The sequence below is a fragment of the Ptychodera flava genome, unplaced genomic scaffold (assembly GCF_041260155.1).
Source record: "Ptychodera flava strain L36383 unplaced genomic scaffold, AS_Pfla_20210202 Scaffold_31__1_contigs__length_3010019_pilon, whole genome shotgun sequence".
Taxonomy (NCBI): Eukaryota; Metazoa; Hemichordata; class Enteropneusta; family Ptychoderidae; genus Ptychodera; species Ptychodera flava.
In genome coordinates, this window is record NW_027248353.1 from 2,899,275 (window position 1) to 2,918,576 (window position 19,302).

Sequence of the window (19,302 nt, forward strand, 5' to 3'; positions counted from 1 at the left end):
ATTCTGACGTGAAATTCTAACCCTAACATGCCATGGAAAATTTCAAGCATTTCCAAGAAAAACCATGATAATGTTTACATTTTGCAATGCAATCATCTCATACCTTCATCGAATACAAACAATACCTTCATCAATTTTCAAAAATATTCTTTTAAACCAGTGTTTTTGTTAAGGCCGGTACCCCGGTAAATGTTACCTGGGTTCCCCAGTCTTTTTACCGGGGTTCCCCTTGGTACATCAATGCAATCAGATTAGGGGACAGCAGCAATGTTACCGGGGTTCCCAAATAATTTACCGATATTCCCAAACCTTAGCCAAAAACACTGTAAACAAATATAAAATTTCAACTGAATATTAAAATTACCTATTTCCCAGATCAATTACATCAAGATGTAAAATTCTAACCCAAACATGGCAGGGAAAATATCAACAATTCTCAGAAAAATGAGAATATTTGTATTCTTGCATTCATTACAATTGCTCTTCAACAAACCAGAATACAATTTCTTGACAGTTGTACAAAAAATTACTCTTTAAAAAAATACAAAATTTCAACCAATGACTTCAATTTCACTTGGAGTCTCTTCTTTACGTCCTAACGTAAAATTCTAGCCCAAACTTGGCTGAGAAATATTGAGAGTTTTGGTGAAAAAAGAGGAATTTTCACTTTGGATGGTGTTGTTGTGTTGTAGAGTTGTATTTGCTGCAATACTTGCATAAACTGTCTTCTCATATTTCTTACGTGTAAATTACACGCACAGTGTCATCACTGACATCACTGACATCTCTGACTGTATAAACTATTCTACCGTCTGCAAACACTGCAATGAACTCAGGGTATCCATCTACAGTTACATCTGTCAGGTCCCCTGTGCACTAAAGATCTTTACTTTATTCTCATCTGCTACATAAATATTTTCTCCAATTGCATCAACACTGACTCCCCATGGATCTACTAAGTGTTCATGTCCAAATGTGTGCAATGTGTTGAGATTACTGTCCAAAACATAGATACAATGTTCATCATTACATGACACTATGAGTTGATATTTGCTATTCATGGTAATGCAGGGTTTACTGAGTTGTTTACTTGAAATCATTTCACCAGCCTTGCTGTATTTTATCACACGGCCATTGTAGTCTGCTACAAAAACAGTGTTGTCTGGACCAAGACATATCTCAGGTGTTTCCACTTCATCAATATCTATTATTTGTTTCAATCTACTCTTTGCATCGCACACTAGAATGCATTTGTTGCCATCGTCGGCAATGTAATACAAATTGTTTTTAGACATTTTCACATCTGTTGGTCTGAAAGTATTTGGCAAGCCATGAAAAGTGATTGTTGATATGATCTGTGCAGTGTCTGCTGTTACTGTCTTCACACTGCCAGGCTGGGTACCATCTCCATTGTCACTGACAACTACTTGTCCATTGTGGTTTATTGTCAATCCCCATGGATCCCAGACTTCTCCTGGTCCATTGCCTTGCCTTGACAATCTTCTGACTGTGTCTTTGGGAACAATACCTGCCATTACAAATGTAGGTCAAAGGTCATCACAGCAGACTACCTTCACAAAAGCTATTTTTTGTAATCAAAACATGACATTGACCCCAAACGGTTACCATGGCAACAACAGAAAATGACCAACACATCAAAAATAGTTCTTTAGGCCACCGTTACCATGGCAACATGTTGGAAAACCATATTTTCATTCTTTTTTGTGAAAAATAATGCTGATACCACTGCTTTACAAAGAAAAAGTGAATGTAGTGCTACAGTTGACCATTGACAAGGAATAGTTTGGTTAGAAAGAGAAAATTCACTTCTAGATGTACTTTATCTAGAACAAATGTGTAATTTGATTTATGCAAATAATCAGATTGAATTTGTTTATCCTAAAGAAACTCGGTACTCTCATATTTTTCGACGGATTTCGATGAAATTTGACAAAGTGGATCTTCATTGAGACCCACATAATTAAATGGTGTCGTTTTAATTAATTTTTTTTTAATTTATGCAAATTTATCATTTAATGAGGATAATTATGAAAAAGGATGCATCTTTGTCAGTTTTGGATGGATTTTGACCAAATTTGAAACAGTAGATCCTCATCAAATTCTTGATACTTTTGTAATGTTTTTAGTAAAATTTTAATTAATCCAAATTAATTAATTAATTAATTATTTAACTACAGCAGAGGATACAATTCCTTCATTTTTGGATGGATTTTCACCAAATTTGAAAGTTGATATTTATCGAGAACTTGATACTTTTATGTTGCTTTTTAACCAAAGTTTTAATTCTTTTCTAATCATCTCATTGACATAACAACTCTTCTGTCAAAATATAGACATTGATCAAACTAAGTAGTTCAAGTTTATTTCCTGAAAGACCTGGAAATTTTTTTGAACTCATGATCAACAAACAATTTATGTGAATTTCTTCATCAGTTTGAAGAAGCATTGAAAAGACTCCTTTTCCTTGAATATTCTTATTTTCATCACACTTCAAATAGTGTATCTCCATACACGTTTGTACGTTTAATGTTATTTAAATGAGTTAACCATTTGTATAGTTACATGTATGTTACAGTTTAGAATGAACTTTTCTCAGGCTTTTGTCGGCATAGTTCTTGCCAAATGTTTCTATGGAAATAAGTCATTAATCATGATAACAGTGGAAAACATTTACTAGTGTTGGAGTATTGGTGAGGTTTTGATAAGACTTGGAAAACTTGATTGTGATCTAAATCCATCCTTCTATTTTTGGATCAAATAATTAACAAAGCAAATAATCTAATTGACCAGGATCATAACCCTTAAAGCGCAGTGGTCGTCGCGCTGCGCGTGCGTGATTTTTTGTTGATAAACATAAATTTTTGTAAACATAAGTCTTCTCAACTTCAATAGGAGTGAGATGGGAGCAGTCCCCCACTTTGTTAAGGCCTTTGTAAGACTCAACATCATGCAATAGTAAAATATTAAGATCGGAAACGAACTTCAGTGGTGTATTTCTATCTATAAACTCGTGTAGAGCTACGAACATTGGGACACTACACTCAGCACATTATGTCGCTGAGTTTACTGCACGCAGACACAGTGAACAAAAAGCTTTGATCGCGCGCGATCACGTTGGTTGTACACGATGCTATGTACGGTACAGTGAAAATACATAACTAAAATGATCAACATTGCCTATATATGTAGACCAGCAACAAGCACAATGCCTAACACAAAAATTATACTCAAGACCATGATCGGCAAGCCACAGCAGGACACGAGAGATGTTGTTGGGAGACGGTCACCGCGTTGACGTACACGGATATAGAGAATCCGGTCCACAACGTACCGGCCCGCGACGACTTGGCCCACAACCAACTGTTGATCACCATGTCTTACTTCTCCTAGTATTACGTGGTAAGAAATAGTAAAATGACAGGAAACAATAAACAAAACGAGCGGGTTTTCGCGGCATTTGACAGGAAAATTGCACGGCTACACCGTGCATAGACGTATCAAGAGATCCTGTGCCCCGGTCCTGTGCACGGTCATGGCAGTGATCCAACCGCTAGCTGGTGTAGGCCTACCGGTGATGGGCAAACGTCGTTGTTGTACCTCCTGATTGCCGGGTAGGTCTGAATCCTCTTTCAAGTGAGATAACCCCCACATAACAAGAAGACCTATGAAAGGTCCTTCGCTTGACTTGATACTTGTACTCGGAATTCTCGTTTGCACCCCCAAACGGGGTAAACTTTGTAGTTGAGTTGGATTCTCCACAGCCGAGTGAAGCGCGCCATATACCCGGTTTGACAGGGACATTCATACAGACCACGGAACGGAACAGATGCAGAGATGCTTCTTGCTGCAGCGGGCATTGCTCTGCGAGCTGTAGATTTCTGTAGTTTGTACTCCTGTCGGGCCTCTTGAAATGAAAGCTCTCGTCCTTGCTAGCGATGTCGAAAACTAGAGCCCGGTCGTTGATAGTCTGTTGGCGTATACATGCGTACATGCGTACGTCTAGCTCTATGGCTCGAGCGATAACAGTAGCCGAGCCTAATTCAACTGATTCAAGAAAATCATGAGCAAATGTGACCTCAATCCAGCGTGCAATTATTGTTCAATATTCAGCAGATATTTAACTTAGATTAATTGACCTTTTATCGCGTGTTACATTTGGTTAGTTGGTATACTTGTGACAGATGAGCCGCCATTTTAACAAGCGGCAATATCGCAAACATTACAATCAACCCGTAACATGTGCGGCGTTCTTGGATTGTTTACAACAGAGGGGACCCCCTAAGGAGGATGCGCAGCGCGACGACCACTGCGCTTTAAATTATTGAATAGATGTTGTTCATACTAGTTGTGAGATATTGTTACAGAGCTAGAGGTTTAAAGTTTGTATCTCACTCTTCACATATTCTACAGAAAACAATACAAGCGTATTCTTCCTAGACTTTGGTGAAAATCTAGCATTCATCTCAACTCACATTTTTAAACTTTTACAACATTTCAGTTGACACACTGTCAAATTTCTGCGATTTGGCTGATTAGTAAATATTATTCCTTTGATATTGATAGGATTTTTGATCAAACACTGCAGTTCCTTTGATATTGATAGGATTTTTGATCAAACACTGCAGTTCCTTTGATATTGATAGGATTTTTGATCAAACACTGCAGTTCCTTTGATATTGATAGGATTTTTGATCAAACACTGCAGTTCCTTTGATATTGATAGGATTTGTGATAAACACTGCAGTTCCTTTGATATTGATAGGAGTTTGATCAAACACTGCAGTTCCTTTGATATTGATAGGATTTTTGATCAAACACTGCAGTTCCTTTGATATTGATAGGATTTTTGATCAAACACTGCAGTTCCTTTGATATTGATAGGATTTTTGATCAAACACAACAGTTCCTTTGATATTGATAGGATTTTTGATCAAACACTGCAGTTCCTTTGATATTGATAGGATTTTTGATCCAACACTGCAGTTCCTTTGATATTGATAGGATTTTTGATCAAACACTGCAGTTCCTTTGATATTGATAGGATTTTTGATCAAACACTGCAGTTCCTTTGATATTGATAGGATTTTTGATCAAATACTGCAGTTCCTTTGATATTGATAGGATTTTTGATCAAACACTGCAGTTCCTTTGATATTGATAGGATTTTTGATCAAACACTGCAGTTCCTTTGATATTGATAGGATTTTTGATCAAACACTGCAGTTCCTTTCATATTGATAGGATTTTTGATCAAACACTGCAGTTCCTTTGATATTGATAGGATTTTTGATCAAACACTGCAGTTCCTTTGATATTGATAGGATTTTTGATCAAACACTGCAGTTCCTTTGATATTGTTCCTTTTGTTGAAAGCTATGTAACTGAATTACAACACGGTTTTGTTAAAAGTTAAGGGTCAAATACTGCAACTAATTTAATTAGGTTTCATATGTTGATTTTCTTTCTTAGTCTCTTGACTCCAAGAAGCAAGTCCACAGCATTTATATGGACTTCAGGGTTCTCAAAAATTTTTGAAGTAGGTGGAAAATTTAGAAAAGTAGGCGGCTAGCTTCTGTGTGCAACCATGTTCCCTGGCAGGGGAGATGTTAAGAATTTTTTTTAAATTTGAAGACATTTCTGAGGAATTTTATGCATTTTTATACAGTGTATAACATACACACAGGGGAGGGGTTCAGGGAGGGGACCCCCCCGCCCCCTCCAACCCCCCCGCTGTGTGCAAGAAATTTTTAAATTTTGAAGACATTTTGGAGTAATTTCATGCATTCTTGTACTGTATGAAAGACCATTTCAGCATACAGAATAATCATTATCACAATCATGTTCAACTAACTGAACAGGGTTGAAGAAATAGAACTGTAGCAATACACAAAAGAAAAAAAAATACTCCAGCATCAGCAAAGGGGTGTCACCAATTTTGACACTTGTCTAATCCTAATCCTAATCTGATAGATCATCCATCATCTCAAGGCCTAGCTGCTTCAGTATGGATTGCAAATCCTCCACCTTTTCCACCAAATCCTCTGGTATGATCTCATCAGTTGTTTGAACAGCAGCATCACTCAACATTACTGGTACTGATTCTGTTGTCTGCTTTTGTGATGCATTGACAGGGGCAATTTTGACCTCTTTTTTGCCCTAGCCACTTTTCTACGGCCATGTTCACAACCTGATCACACTTTGTAGTCTCTGGTCCATTTATTGTGACATGGCGTCAAGCATTTTGTTGCCAAGTCTATTTCTCAGTTTTGTTTTAACATTCTTCAGGCAACTTGCACCTCTCTCAGGCCATGCATTGCTTACTGGCAATGCCAGTGCAATTTCTGCCAAGTACACAAGTTGTGAAAAGAATGGAGCATATGTGCTCTTTCTTCTCACCAACTCTAGAAGAAACCATTCTGTGCTTGTCATCATTGACATATTTGTTTTCACATCAATTGGAATTGATGGTTTCAACTTATCATCAATGTGATTTGTTACATGCCTCCATGTGAGAGCAAAATTTTGAATAGAAACATCTTGGGAGTTAGCGGGCTGGTGAATGATGTACTGACCTGTTTCCATGGTTACCTGGTCCAGTGAAGCCCTTCAACATTTTTGATATCAAAGTAGACGCTTAACGATAGATGTAAAATATCCATGCATGCACTGCTACATTGTATTTTGACTTTCGTTAAAATCTGTTTGGTGCTGGTTGATTCAAACCCTGGATCAGTGAGATTTGAAACAGCCATGGGATCAAAAGCGCTGACAACATCAAGGGTGTCAGAAAATCTGTGATCTATATTTTCAACAAGAGCATCAACATATTTTTCCAACAGCCTTTCAAGCTCAGTAGATGTATTCTTTGTGTATTTTAGGTCAGAGCTTAGACTGCTATACACATCAATATCTGCCTGGAGTTTTTGTAATGGCTCTTTTTCTTCCTTTGCAACAATTTTGTCCTCGTACAATTTGAGGTTTGATCATGGAGAAGTTGACATTGTCATCTTGAAATTTCTTAGACTATGCAGACAAGATTGGCAGCACATCTTTTAAGATGTACAGTGTTCTCATGAATTTCATATTTTTCATTTTTTTATCAAACCACATGCAGTGGTGCCTTTTTCTTGCAGTTTGTCTAATGCTAGCATTACAGCCTAAAAAATGATCACTAAATAGCCACTGCTTGATCAAAACTGCCATCTACTAGTTTGACATACCTTATGCAGTTGTCTTGTAACTGCTGATCTACCCTTTTCTGAAAGTTGAACACCTTTCAGTCTTTTTTGAAATTTCAAGTATAGGGCCATACATTTTGGCCTTAGCAAAGTCAGACTTTGCTAAGGCCTTTGACACTGTCAATGTACCACAAGCTGCTCTGTTATAAGCTCAGTTCATTTGGTCTGTGTGGTCCACTTCTTAAACTTTTTACTTCTTATCTTACAGACAGATATCGAATGTGTTATTATTCATGGTAAATCATCCTTCAGCACCCCATGTCCCATCAGGGATGCTTCAGGGTTCAATTTTTAGGACCCTGCTTTTTTCTTATACATTAACGACCTTCCCAATGTCCTTCTTCACAGTCAGATCAGTATGTATGCTGACAACTCTAAATTCCCCTCTGTAGGTGATTGTACATGAACTGTTACATGAGGATTTGTTGAGGGTTGTTAATTGATGTACTTTGTGGAAGTTTAATGTTCTGAAATGCAATGTTATTTCCTTCTCTGTCATAAGCTCAGTTCATTTGGTATGATGGGATAGGATATTAAAGGATGTTTGATCAAACTGAGCTATTTCTGTTTTGATCAAACTTGACCATTTTATCTTTGTATGCATTTCTACAGTTCTGTGATGGGTCTCTGCATAAATTTTGAGACTTATGTTATGATGTTTGTTTTATATTATTAAGTTGTGGGGGCTCTTCTTCAAGCTCTTGGAGAAAGAAAAACTTTCACCGTCTTAGTTTTTTGAAAATCCAAATTTCTATTTTCTTCCCCTTGAGGTGAACACAGGGATGGCGGCCATGAGTTTTCAGTTTTCTTTGCAATATTTGCAATCTTACAGTAGGTTGTGGATATACTGATATTCAGTGGTAGTGAGTTCTATAGTTGTGGTGTATCATATGAAAGACACATCCACCATATTTGATGTGTTTGTAAGTTGATGGTATTTCTTACTTGAAGAATGGAGACAATGAGATGGCACATGAGAATTAAGTACTGGTAGATCACTTTAATTTTGTAGTTTGGTTGTAATATGATTTCAAAGTCAATATAAACATTTTATGCTCAGTTGTCCAGCAAACTGTCTGTCAATATACCGGTAAATGAGCTTGAACTGAAGTGACTGGCAAAGATTTCCCCTGTGATTATTCTAGCAGCTGAATTCTGATCTCATATTCAATGTAAAAATGAATTAGTGATGGACAATGTGATGTCATGCTTTGGAGGTGGTGGGTCTGAAAGATTGACTGAGACTGTAAGAGCACTAATTTTCCCCCAGCTTCACCTGTCATGATCTCTTCTCAATCTGCCAATTGTGGCGTATTTTTACTTTCCACCACAGAGGAATCTTGTTTTGTGGAGGATTGCATGCTGGTATTCCCAATTCTTTGTTTTATGTTAAAAGTGAATTTGGATTGAAATTTATGGCAGCACAAAGTTGACATGTAATTACAGGCATCCAGCATATGTACTTGACAATGCTGGAAAGTTGGAAATGAGAATAGAAACAACCTGTACTGCAGCTAGATTAGTGATGGAGGAAGAAATTTCCCATAGCCTATATTATAATATTCAGTGACTGTGAGTTTTATAGTATACTGGGTAGTCGGGGTTAGAGGAATCTGAAGGGGGAGGGGCTATCCAAAAAATTGAAAGCTAGAAAGGGGATTGCTCAAAATCTAGAGAGAAGTGAGGGGGGTAACTCAATTTTTGGTGCAAAATGAATTGAAAACACCTCTCAGATTGCACCGTTTCACAGATCAATATCTCAACATTTTCGATGCGGCTGGGGTGGGGAACAACCCCCTCTTGTGCTCTTCCCTTTGGGTGTTCTAACAGTTTTACCAAGTAGGATACGGTACATTCTAAGATTGCACTATTTCACACATCACTGACTCACCTGGCCAATTCTTGCTTTTTTTCTCTTCCCCCTCAGAAAAATCTTGTTGTTGTGCACTCATGCATTCCAATGTTTACTATTCTTTGTATTGTGTTGAGATGATTTCTTTTACATGACATGACAGAAGTGAATTGAGAATGGAATTTATAGCAGCACAAAGTTGACATGTAACTATAGGCATACAGCAACTGATTGAGAATGCTTTAAAGTTGGAAATGACAATAGAAGCAACCTGAACTGCTGCAAACTAAATGACGGTAGAAAAAGTGATTGCAACAGAAGTCAAGTTGAAATCAGTATGTAAAAGAAACATGACTACTGTTTAGTGATTGAGTTAATTCAGTGTAATATGCTTAAATGATTTGGAACAAACCAACATTTGAAATACTGCACAATGCACAGAGTTGAGAAGAAATATAACTTATACTCTCAGATGACACAATGATTCCATAACTTAGGGGAAGGCTAGAAGTTGATGTCAACCTACTGATACAGAAAGTTTTGAGTAGTGCATTAAAATGGATTCATTTGATGGCCTTTGGCATATTTCAAAGATGAAGACTCAAAATCATATCAAACACTGACTGATTTCCCATTATTTCCTTGTCAACAGAAGCAAGTGAATATTCCAATGGGAATTTTTTTTTCATTAGGTGCAGCTTGAATGAGAAAATGTTTTCAGTATCCCTATGGTAGTGTCATGTACAATAGAAACTTTTGTTGACAGGGCATCATACATGTACACCTAACCCACATACTAAAGAACAACTATGAATATGGCTAGTTTTCAATCGGGTTCGAACCCACAAGATATGGCATCAAACGCATCAGATGAACATCATATACAGGCTATGTGCACAAAGCTATCCTGCCATACTTTGCTGGAGATTTTGCAAAGGCAGCATCTCAGAATTCTCCAACCCCCCCCCCCCCAATCTTCCAGACCCCCAGGATATCAAATGGTGCAACCCCTATTATTGTCAAATTTAGCAATTAATAACTTTACTGCAGTCAGATCAACTTACTAATTAATAAGTAAATTCAGAAAGGTTCTGTTGATATATTTGGATTTAATGAATTATTCAGGTGCCCATGAAATAACATGTTGGTTGTATGCAGATCTATTCTATTGGTTATTAATATACTTTGAAAAAGCATCGCAGACAGTGTCTGAGAGAGTGACAGCTGATAAAATTTAGCAATAAAGTTGAAATGAAAAAACCCTGATGCCTATAGTATTTTACCCAGGAGTGCATCACCAGGGGGATTTTCCCCCTGTGTCAGAAAATTTAGAGAGGATTTTACCAGTTCATGTGTTCTACTTCTATCTCTAAGGTGTGACCAGCACCATTTCATGGGGGAAGGTGGGAGGGGGCTTGTCCTTGACAAATTACTAGGGAGTGCCAACATGTCAACATAAGGGGAATCCCCCATCCTGTCTAGATGAAACACTGCCTCTATCATATATTTTGACAGTGTTCTCAAGCATACTTCAGGTGCCGCCAACAGGTAAATTTCATTTATTCGCAAAATCATCACAAAACATGTTTTTAAAGCTGATATATTGATTTTACTTATTTTTGACCTTGACCTAAAATTTTGAGGGGAAAGTAGAGCTGTTCGTAACTGCTCTCCCACTGGCATGTAGGAAAAATATGCCCTCCTACTGAATTTTGATGCCCACTGCCGTCCAGTATCTATGGTAGCCCACTTCTCTCAACAGTTAAAGCTCCCCACTGCCCTCTAGTAGCTATGGTCTGCACTATCCCCTCAACAATTCAAGCTCCCCATTGCCCTCTTCCCACTACTGAAATTCCCAATTGCCCAAGATGCCCACCAGGCAACTTATCCCAGATCAACTTAAAAACATGCAAGCAGTATACCTTGGAACACTGCCCTCTCTAAGTTAGGCGCTAAATCTCTCCTCAAGTTCTATCAACCACATTCCCCTCCCTCTACATATTTTCTGGGATGCACTGTCAAAATCTTTCTCCCCTCCTGCTGAAAAAATGAAATTTCTTCCCCACCCACAGTAAATATATATTTTTTCTCCCCGCCTGCAGAGTAGTTTGCAAATTTGCCCGCCCGCTGAAAAGCTGTGCACAAACACCTTTTTGCATGAAAAGCTTAGTTGCCGGCACCTGATACTATATGATAGTACTCAATATTATCAAAAATACTAGTAGTTACCATGGCAACTGTGTTTTGAGAAAAACAGCTGAAATGTCAACTAAGAAACATTCAAATCAAGAACAATAAAGATAATTGAATTTAAGTTTTTGCCGTGTTATGAAAACAATAGTCAACAGGACAACTATCTATGAAGGGAAACATATTTACATATCTGACTATGACATAAGACAGGTTGTTTTATTGGATCTGATATTGTTCACTTACATCAAGTTTGAATACCTCAGATCACAGTTTATGATGATATATTTCTAATGTGTGTTTGTTGAGGTGAATTAATCTAACAATACACAAATACTTATCAGGGACTGGTACCAATAGGAATATGGCAGCTCATGCAAAACAAAACTGAATGGTCCCTCACTTATCAGAAAAGTCAATTGTTTTGTGTGATTAAAATGTAGTACCTAGTTCTGTGTCTCTGCTACTTGAAGGTATGCAATGACTGTTGCCCATATAGACTAGTAGGACTGTATTGATTCACTCAGCAGAGCACCAGTAAAATTTACCTGGGTAATGCCATCAAAAGGGCCACCTGCTGAAAATGTTGATGATTTTTACACCATTTTTGTTCTGTAAGTCAATATCTAGTTCATGTTCCAATCCCCATGGCATGGTGAAACACTTCAGTGTTATTTACTTTGTTGACACAGTGTATAAAATACACTGCAGCTATTGTTTACATTTAAATTCTAGTCCACTCAAACATTCACTTGTGTGTCAACAATTCCCTTGTCAATGCAGTTCACACATTAAGAGTAAGTTGAGGAAGAATATTGTCTATCTCAATATGATTTAGGATTGAAACAAGAAATTATTGTTGACATTAAAAATTGCAAATGCTCAAAATAATTAGGGGAAAAATCACTGTCTTACACATCATATTATGATCAAAACCCAAATCAAAAGATATCTCTATTGTCTGCAAATGTGTCCTGTACATTTAATGAAATCAAGGTAAAAGATATTTTGCTAGCCGTCCATTCAGTTTTGGCAAAAATGTGCAGTGTCAAGTCGCTATGACTACACTTGCTATCATCAGAATCAGTAATTATATTTGGGGATGCAGAATATTTCTCACATTCAATAACAAACAAACAAACAACAGCTGTTAAGGTGGTTGGAAAGGCTAGAGCGTCAGTTATAAATTTCAACAAAACTATTAAAATATAAAAGTAGTCAACATTCTCTGTGGATTAAAAAAAACTAGACATTTGGGCACAAAGGCATTGCAGAGTTATAGCCTGTTAAAACTTCTGAAAAACTGACCAAATAAGAAGTTGGGGAGTGCTTTGTTTATTAACTATGGTAGAGGTTCCCTAGCTTATAATAAAATGTTTGAAAAGGGAAAGTCATTATTTGCTGTTTTTCAGGAAAGTTTGACAAGGCGGTGCTGGCATTCAGAGTGAGTGACTGCTATTGTAAATGCATTTTTAGATTCTTTGAGTGTCAAAGAGGTGTCAAAAGTGAGATTAACCAAAAAAACTGCTCTATGACTTCAAAAGAGGGGTGCAAATATGGCTTGTTTTCAACATTTTTGACAGAATAACAATTTTCCTACATAATTGTATACCAATTTAATCCAACTTTGAAATGAGATATGGACATGGAATTTTTACAGCCTATTAACAAGGTTACAGATAAGATTTGTACGGCACAATTTTCCTGTATTTAAAGTACTTTTTGAAAAATCACATAAACCCATGTAAAATCATAAAAACAATTTTTTTTTACAAATCCTGCTGTACAAATCTTACAATAAATAGTGTCAACATATTTATAACTAATTTGGTAATATTAATACTATCCAATTATTATTAAATTCAAATATTTAAAAAAAACATGAAAAATTAAATTTTAATATTTACTGGTGTCATATTTCAAAATCATGGCTGCAAATATACAATTTTTATATTCTTTGGAGAAAATATTAACTAAGGGAGTTATCCTGAAAATTTGAACTAAATATCTTGATTCTAACACTTGAAACTTGACATTAACTACGAGAAAAGAATTGGTGCAAAAATAGCCTTTCCAACCACCTTAATGCATCAGTACAAGTATCTTGTACACTGAATCATTCAGACAATTAATGGTTGGATGAAGAGCGCCCTCTACAGCCAAACATTCAATTCTATCTTCACTGTTCTTTACCAATATAATAAGCTGCACCTATGTAGTCAACTACATATCAACCACTTAAAACGGAAAATCGGGCTATCAGCATATGAACAATGCAAATGAGTGTTTATTGTGAATGAAATAAGATTAGAAGAAACTTTGATTGGTCAGGAATTTTGATTTAAGATTTTTTTTTCATTTTACCCATTTCTTGTATAGTCATTATAACTCAAACATCAAATACCCAGCAGAGTATTGTGACACACACCACTATTATAAACTCTATGACTGTAAGGCAAGGTTGATGAAAACACCATGTTGATACCATTTGTGTCTGAGCAACACAAACCAGTGGCAGGTGTGTTGCTGTTTGTTATAAGGGATTTTGTAAAGTTAATGCTTCACCTTATTAAAAGCTATGTACATGTTTCTCCTTCTTGATAGGGAGTCATTGCCACTCTATTACTTAAAACAACTTAAAAAGCAGTCCTAAATCCTAGTAATAAGGGACTGGTAAGTTTCTTCAGGCGGGGAGGATTCAATTGATTATATTTTGCCGCCGTCAAAAAGTGGCTGAAAAACCTATGGCACAAAGGAAAATAGTTGCATCAGTGAGAATGAAAAATATTTAGTCATTTTTCTCTTTCTAAAGTAAGTCACTGTATCAAATATGTTGTGAAATATTTAGTGCATGTTGCTTTCTTATACTGAATTCTCATAGAGAAAACAGAAAAGTATCAGGAATTTGTCATGCTTTTCATATGAACTGCAGATTTCATAATGATTTATTATATTTTGCAAAACAGACTTTCAATTTGCAAACATCAAGTTATCCCTGACATGTATCTCTGATATATATATAGTACCGTGCCAAAAAATATTCAATATCTAGGTATCTCTGATATCTCTGATGATGTCTGATATATAAAAGCCATGCGCCCAATTTTAGGCAAGTATGAGCCCATGTCGAAATTCAAAAACACAATACCCCCCTCCCCATCACGTCAATCCAACCCCCGGCCGAAGAAACTGACCAGTCCCTAAACACAGAGTGTCATTGTTCATGACTCAGTACATTTAATTAACAGCAATCCAAAAAAGGAAGTTTCAGGGTTCAGCTGGAGTGCTGCTGTTAACTAACTTTGATGATATATGAAACTTCAAATAGCACATTCTAGCGAGAGTGATGTTAATTATTTTCACTGATATTTCATGCAAGTAATTTGCATAGCATTATGGGATGTTCTAATAAAGTTTAATGTATCTTTTCAGTCAAATGATGGAGCCATGTAGTTGACCACCGAGAATAATCCTGGTGTTTGACTGAGAAATGGAATGACTTCACTGTTCTACAGGACAAGAAGATGAACGGTACCACTGCAACACAGGGCGATTCTTTAATGTGCATTCATACCCTGCAATGGACTGCAGAAAATTTTACCATTATCACATGGTGGAAATTCTAAATCATTTGTATCAGAAAGACCAACACCTGATAAAGTATTAAACATGGAAAGCCAAATTGAAAGAAGACAAATTTTTTCATTGTTAAAAAACATGTACTGGAATAGACAGGACTAGAAGATGGACTGCAGTGCAAAAAATCATCAATTACTCCAAGACACCATAGCAACACATGGAGCAACTTTATTTTGCATCACAGTCCCTGCAGTGTGATGAAGGAAATATCACTGTATCTTATGGTTGAAAGGTCTACATCATTTATGGCAAAAAAACCAAATGAAAGAATATTGAATATTGAAAGCCTAATCATAAAATGTCAAATTTGTTCATTATCAACAATTTGCAGAGTAAGATCACCAGCATTTGGCCAACATGATGGCTAGTCCAGCCACACTGTAATATGATTTAATAGTCTTCAGCTAAAAAAATTAGACTCTGAATGGTTACAAGATAAAGCACACTTATTGTTCGACTGAATCATCATGTAACTTAATTATGCCTGTGTTTATCATGCAACAACAGCACATCTACCAATTGATGACTATCTGGCTAATAGACAGATGTGAAGTTTGTAGTATTGCGTGAAAGACACTGTAAATTTATGCTCTGTATATAAGTTATTACTGTTGATATCAAAATAAATTCATTTTTCATGATCAGTATTGATTGAGATTTTAATTTTTTACAATATCACTAAAGTCTCAAAAAAACTGATAAAAAATATAGAAAATTAAGCAATAAATTTTATTGATAATCAAGCTCTAGATGTACTATAAAGCTTGTTCTTTGCTTCCACAAAGCACAAAATAGTAATTTTAGTCTAACATATTGGGGGAGCTAATGTATAATGTCACATTTCTGTATCACATGTCATCCACAAGCTACTGGTCTTAAAAGCAGGCATAACTAGTTTCCATGTTTGCATTTACCGGTACTTGTTAGCTCTCATTTGGTGTACCAAAGAGAGCTTATCGTATAAGGTGAATCATTTCACTTGCATCTCATTTACATGTCGTCTGTGTGTATGTAAGTATGTATGTCTGTTAGTCCGTCCAGATCAAAAACTCCTAAACTACAGCAGCTACCGGCTTAGTATTTGGTGTGCAGGTGCATCCAGGGGTGGAAATGTGAATTTGTTCAAATGAACATGTCAGTGTCATAAATATCCAATTGAGGTAAAAAAAGGAAAAATCCTGCAAACTGCTAAAACTCAATCACAATTGGTCAGATTTGCTTGAAAATTGGTATGGTAGGTTCCTTTAGGTATTTTAAATTAGGTGTGTACAACTGTGGATGATATTTACGTGTTTGTATTTTTGGGTAATTTTTTTCAGTTATTAATAAAAAAATCCTTTTTTCTGAAACAGCTCGTCCGATTGCTTTGAAAATTGGTATCCATGTTCCTCAGGATGACCTCAGTCAAGTTTGTAAAACTTGTAGTGAATTTTTAGTATTTGTAATTTTTGGGCAATTTTCCCAATTTTTGGTCAAATTTTTTTTCTCCAAAAACTACTAATCTGATGCCTTTGGTATTTGGTATACAGGTTCATAAGGTTGATCAACATGTGATGTCTTTAAATTCTTATGAAATTTGGGATTTCGTTTTTTTTAGGGCTATTTTTGTCATTTTTAGTCAAAAAGTGTATTTCTCAAAAACTGCTCATTTAATATCTTCAATGTTTGGTATACAGGTTCGTAGGATTTATCTTCATATGATATACTGAAATCTGGATGAAATCTGCAATTTCGTATTTTTGGGGCAGTTTTTGCCATTTTGGTCAAAAAATTTGTTTCGCAAAATCTTTTTTAATCAACTTTGATATTGAGTAGAAATTTTCAAATGTTTGATCTTAATTTAACATGTTCAAATAATATCTTCTTCAATTACATATTTTTGCAGCTATATTTGCCATTTTGGTCTGGCTGACCTGAAGTGTGTTGTCAAAGATTTCCTCCTTCATCAACACATGTCGCAAAAGTTATTTTCTACATAACACAAAGGAGCTCTATTAGCTGCCGGGTCTCTTGTTTTTAATTTCCAGAGAAACGTCTTCAATTTCCTATTTTTATGAAGCTTCCTAATTTTTTTATGGAAAAAACTTACAGAAATAGTTCAGAGTAGTGATTCCATAACTTATTCATGTAGTGTTGATATGAACAAAATGAATAAATATTTGTGAAAAGATTTTCTGATTTTTTGCGATTTTATACATACAGGAACTAAGAATACATAATGTGGTGATTTTGTGAGCATTTCATATGGTAAACTGTATTTGGTGTTAAAATCTGGTAGAAAGCACTGCTGAAGGTACTTGATTTTAGGAAGCTTGGTTTCCAACAAATATTCCAAACTTTTTTCAATGTTTGAGAGAGTATCAGCGTTATAAATAGTTCTTACACTTCCTGTCATTGTATCTCTTGAAATAAACATTGTTGATACAAAAGGGTGGACCATTTGATATCCTGATGGTGGGATCTGGAAGATTTTCGTAAAAAAAAGATTGAGAATTGCTGCACATTTTACCTGTGTATTTGTGGTAGATACATGTACATGTTCAACTGTAAATTAGTATGAAATTTTGTTCAAATGAAGTCAGGGTTACTAAAATGTTACGGAGCTACAAAAGTGAAAACTTGGTGAATAAACATTAGTCAGATTATCTTGGCAAGGCAGCTAACATACCACAAACACTTTTTTGTACAAAAAGTGTTGCATGGAAGTTGCTATGAGTGAATCTAAAAGAAGTTATGGTGTACAGACCTTGTATACAACCAGTCTTTCATTTTCAAGATGCAGGATAAGTGATAAGTGTTATCTGTATAGTAAGTAAACTTTGCTGCTTAATCCAACAAGGTCAGGTTATTAGTTACAAACTCTTTCAGCTGTAGATGTAAATATGACAATTGTGTGTGAAAAAAAATGTTCCAACTTTGATTTGAAAGGATTTTGTATTTTTCCATTGTCATATTGTATATTTATGGAATTACTTGTCTGTGTACATCAAGTAATGGCTTCTACACAAATCCCTGGTTTGATGCTTTAAAAATCGGTTAGAATAGCTTTGAAACAGATGTACATATCTGATGCTTCAGGCTTCTTGCTATATGTTTGTGTTTGGAAATTTCATCATTTGCCTATGTCACTGCAATGCTTGTTTAACTTGATGGCAGTTTGGGACATACCATTATCATGTAGGTGTGGCAGCTTCATTAACAGTGGAATGTGAGAAATGCCCATTATTACCTTAGTCTTTGATTGTGTAACTTTAGACCGTAGAGAGACCAAATATTGTCTAGAAATGGTTAATTTTATGCATTACAATATTATGAGGGACACGTTTACTTTGGTATGGCTGATTTTATCACTAGTTATGATGTTCTAGGTTGCATGGTATTGTGTAAGTATGTCTGATCAACAGTTGCAAGTTGCCAACCATTTCATACTTCAGTGGACAGTGTATCAAAATTTGTTCAAATGCTCTTGACTATGAATATCACAAGCTAAGGTAAATAAAAGTGTGTTGAATATCATGTATATACACTCATTCTGGCTTGCCACATGTAACCAAATGTGAGCAAAGTGTCATTGACGCTATTGTTTTTAAATGGCTGTCAACAAAACAATTTGAAACTTTCAAAACATTTCTATATTCTGCAATAAACAATCTTCCTCTTCCAGTCAGGCCAAAAATCTTGATGAAAGTAGAAGTTATAATTTCCTGAATATTAATGAACTTTCTCTATTGAGTTCCATACGGGTACATAGAGGAGATAATGGCTGCACCATAGAGCACACCTTACTTTTCTGAATATTAATGAAAATTCTCTATTACTTCAATACACACACAAGATGACGGCATTAGGTAAAACTGTATGTGATTGGAAATCATGTTCAATTGTTGGCTATCTCAAGTATTGTGAAACAATTGAAGTCCTGCAGATTTACACTCTTTCTAGATAGTCTCATGGAGAATATACATAAACACGGTTGCAGACTACAGTTGATGTTGACGACATTGAATTTCACAAGCTCTTGAAATGACTCACAATCATCATTCATATGTTTACTGCAAAGTAATTCGGCAAATATATTTTGAATGACTATAAACTATTAAATTTGTGGTCGCTTGAACATAAATTGAGCTGTAAGGACAGCAATTAATGAAAACATTTTGACATTCAACCGTGCAAGTTGCAATGCCACATTATTTTTAATGAATAATGTCCTCATGAATCAAAACATTTATGTTTAGTTCCAAGGGATATTTTAGATTCAAACTGTTAGGACATTAGAAAAGTCTGTCTTCCAGTCAAAAATCTATTGAAATGCCACAATTTTTTCATTGCTTTATATTTATATCGCAGGTTGCCTGAGAT

The 19,302-nt window shown here is 35.8% G+C and overlaps 1 protein-coding gene and 1 long non-coding RNA gene across 2 annotated transcripts in view; one reads left to right on the top strand and one right to left on the bottom strand.

The window, feature by feature from the left end:
- LOC139127391 (uncharacterized) overlaps positions 1-19,302 on the top strand; it is an 85,947-nt gene that overhangs the window by 2,092 nt on the left and 64,553 nt on the right. The window contains exon 2 of the long non-coding RNA XR_011550992.1: positions 1,109-1,183. This is a non-coding gene — a long non-coding RNA (uncharacterized lncRNA). The remainder of the gene's footprint in view (positions 1-1,108; positions 1,184-19,302) is intronic.
- LOC139127390 (uncharacterized) overlaps positions 130-19,302 on the bottom strand; it is a 54,335-nt gene continuing 35,162 nt past the window's right edge. Inside the window, exon 6 of the mRNA XM_070693306.1 lies at positions 130-1,528. Coding sequence (XP_070549407.1) covers positions 861-1,528 — 668 coding nt within the window. The 3' untranslated portion in view covers positions 130-860. The remainder of the gene's footprint in view (positions 1,529-19,302) is intronic.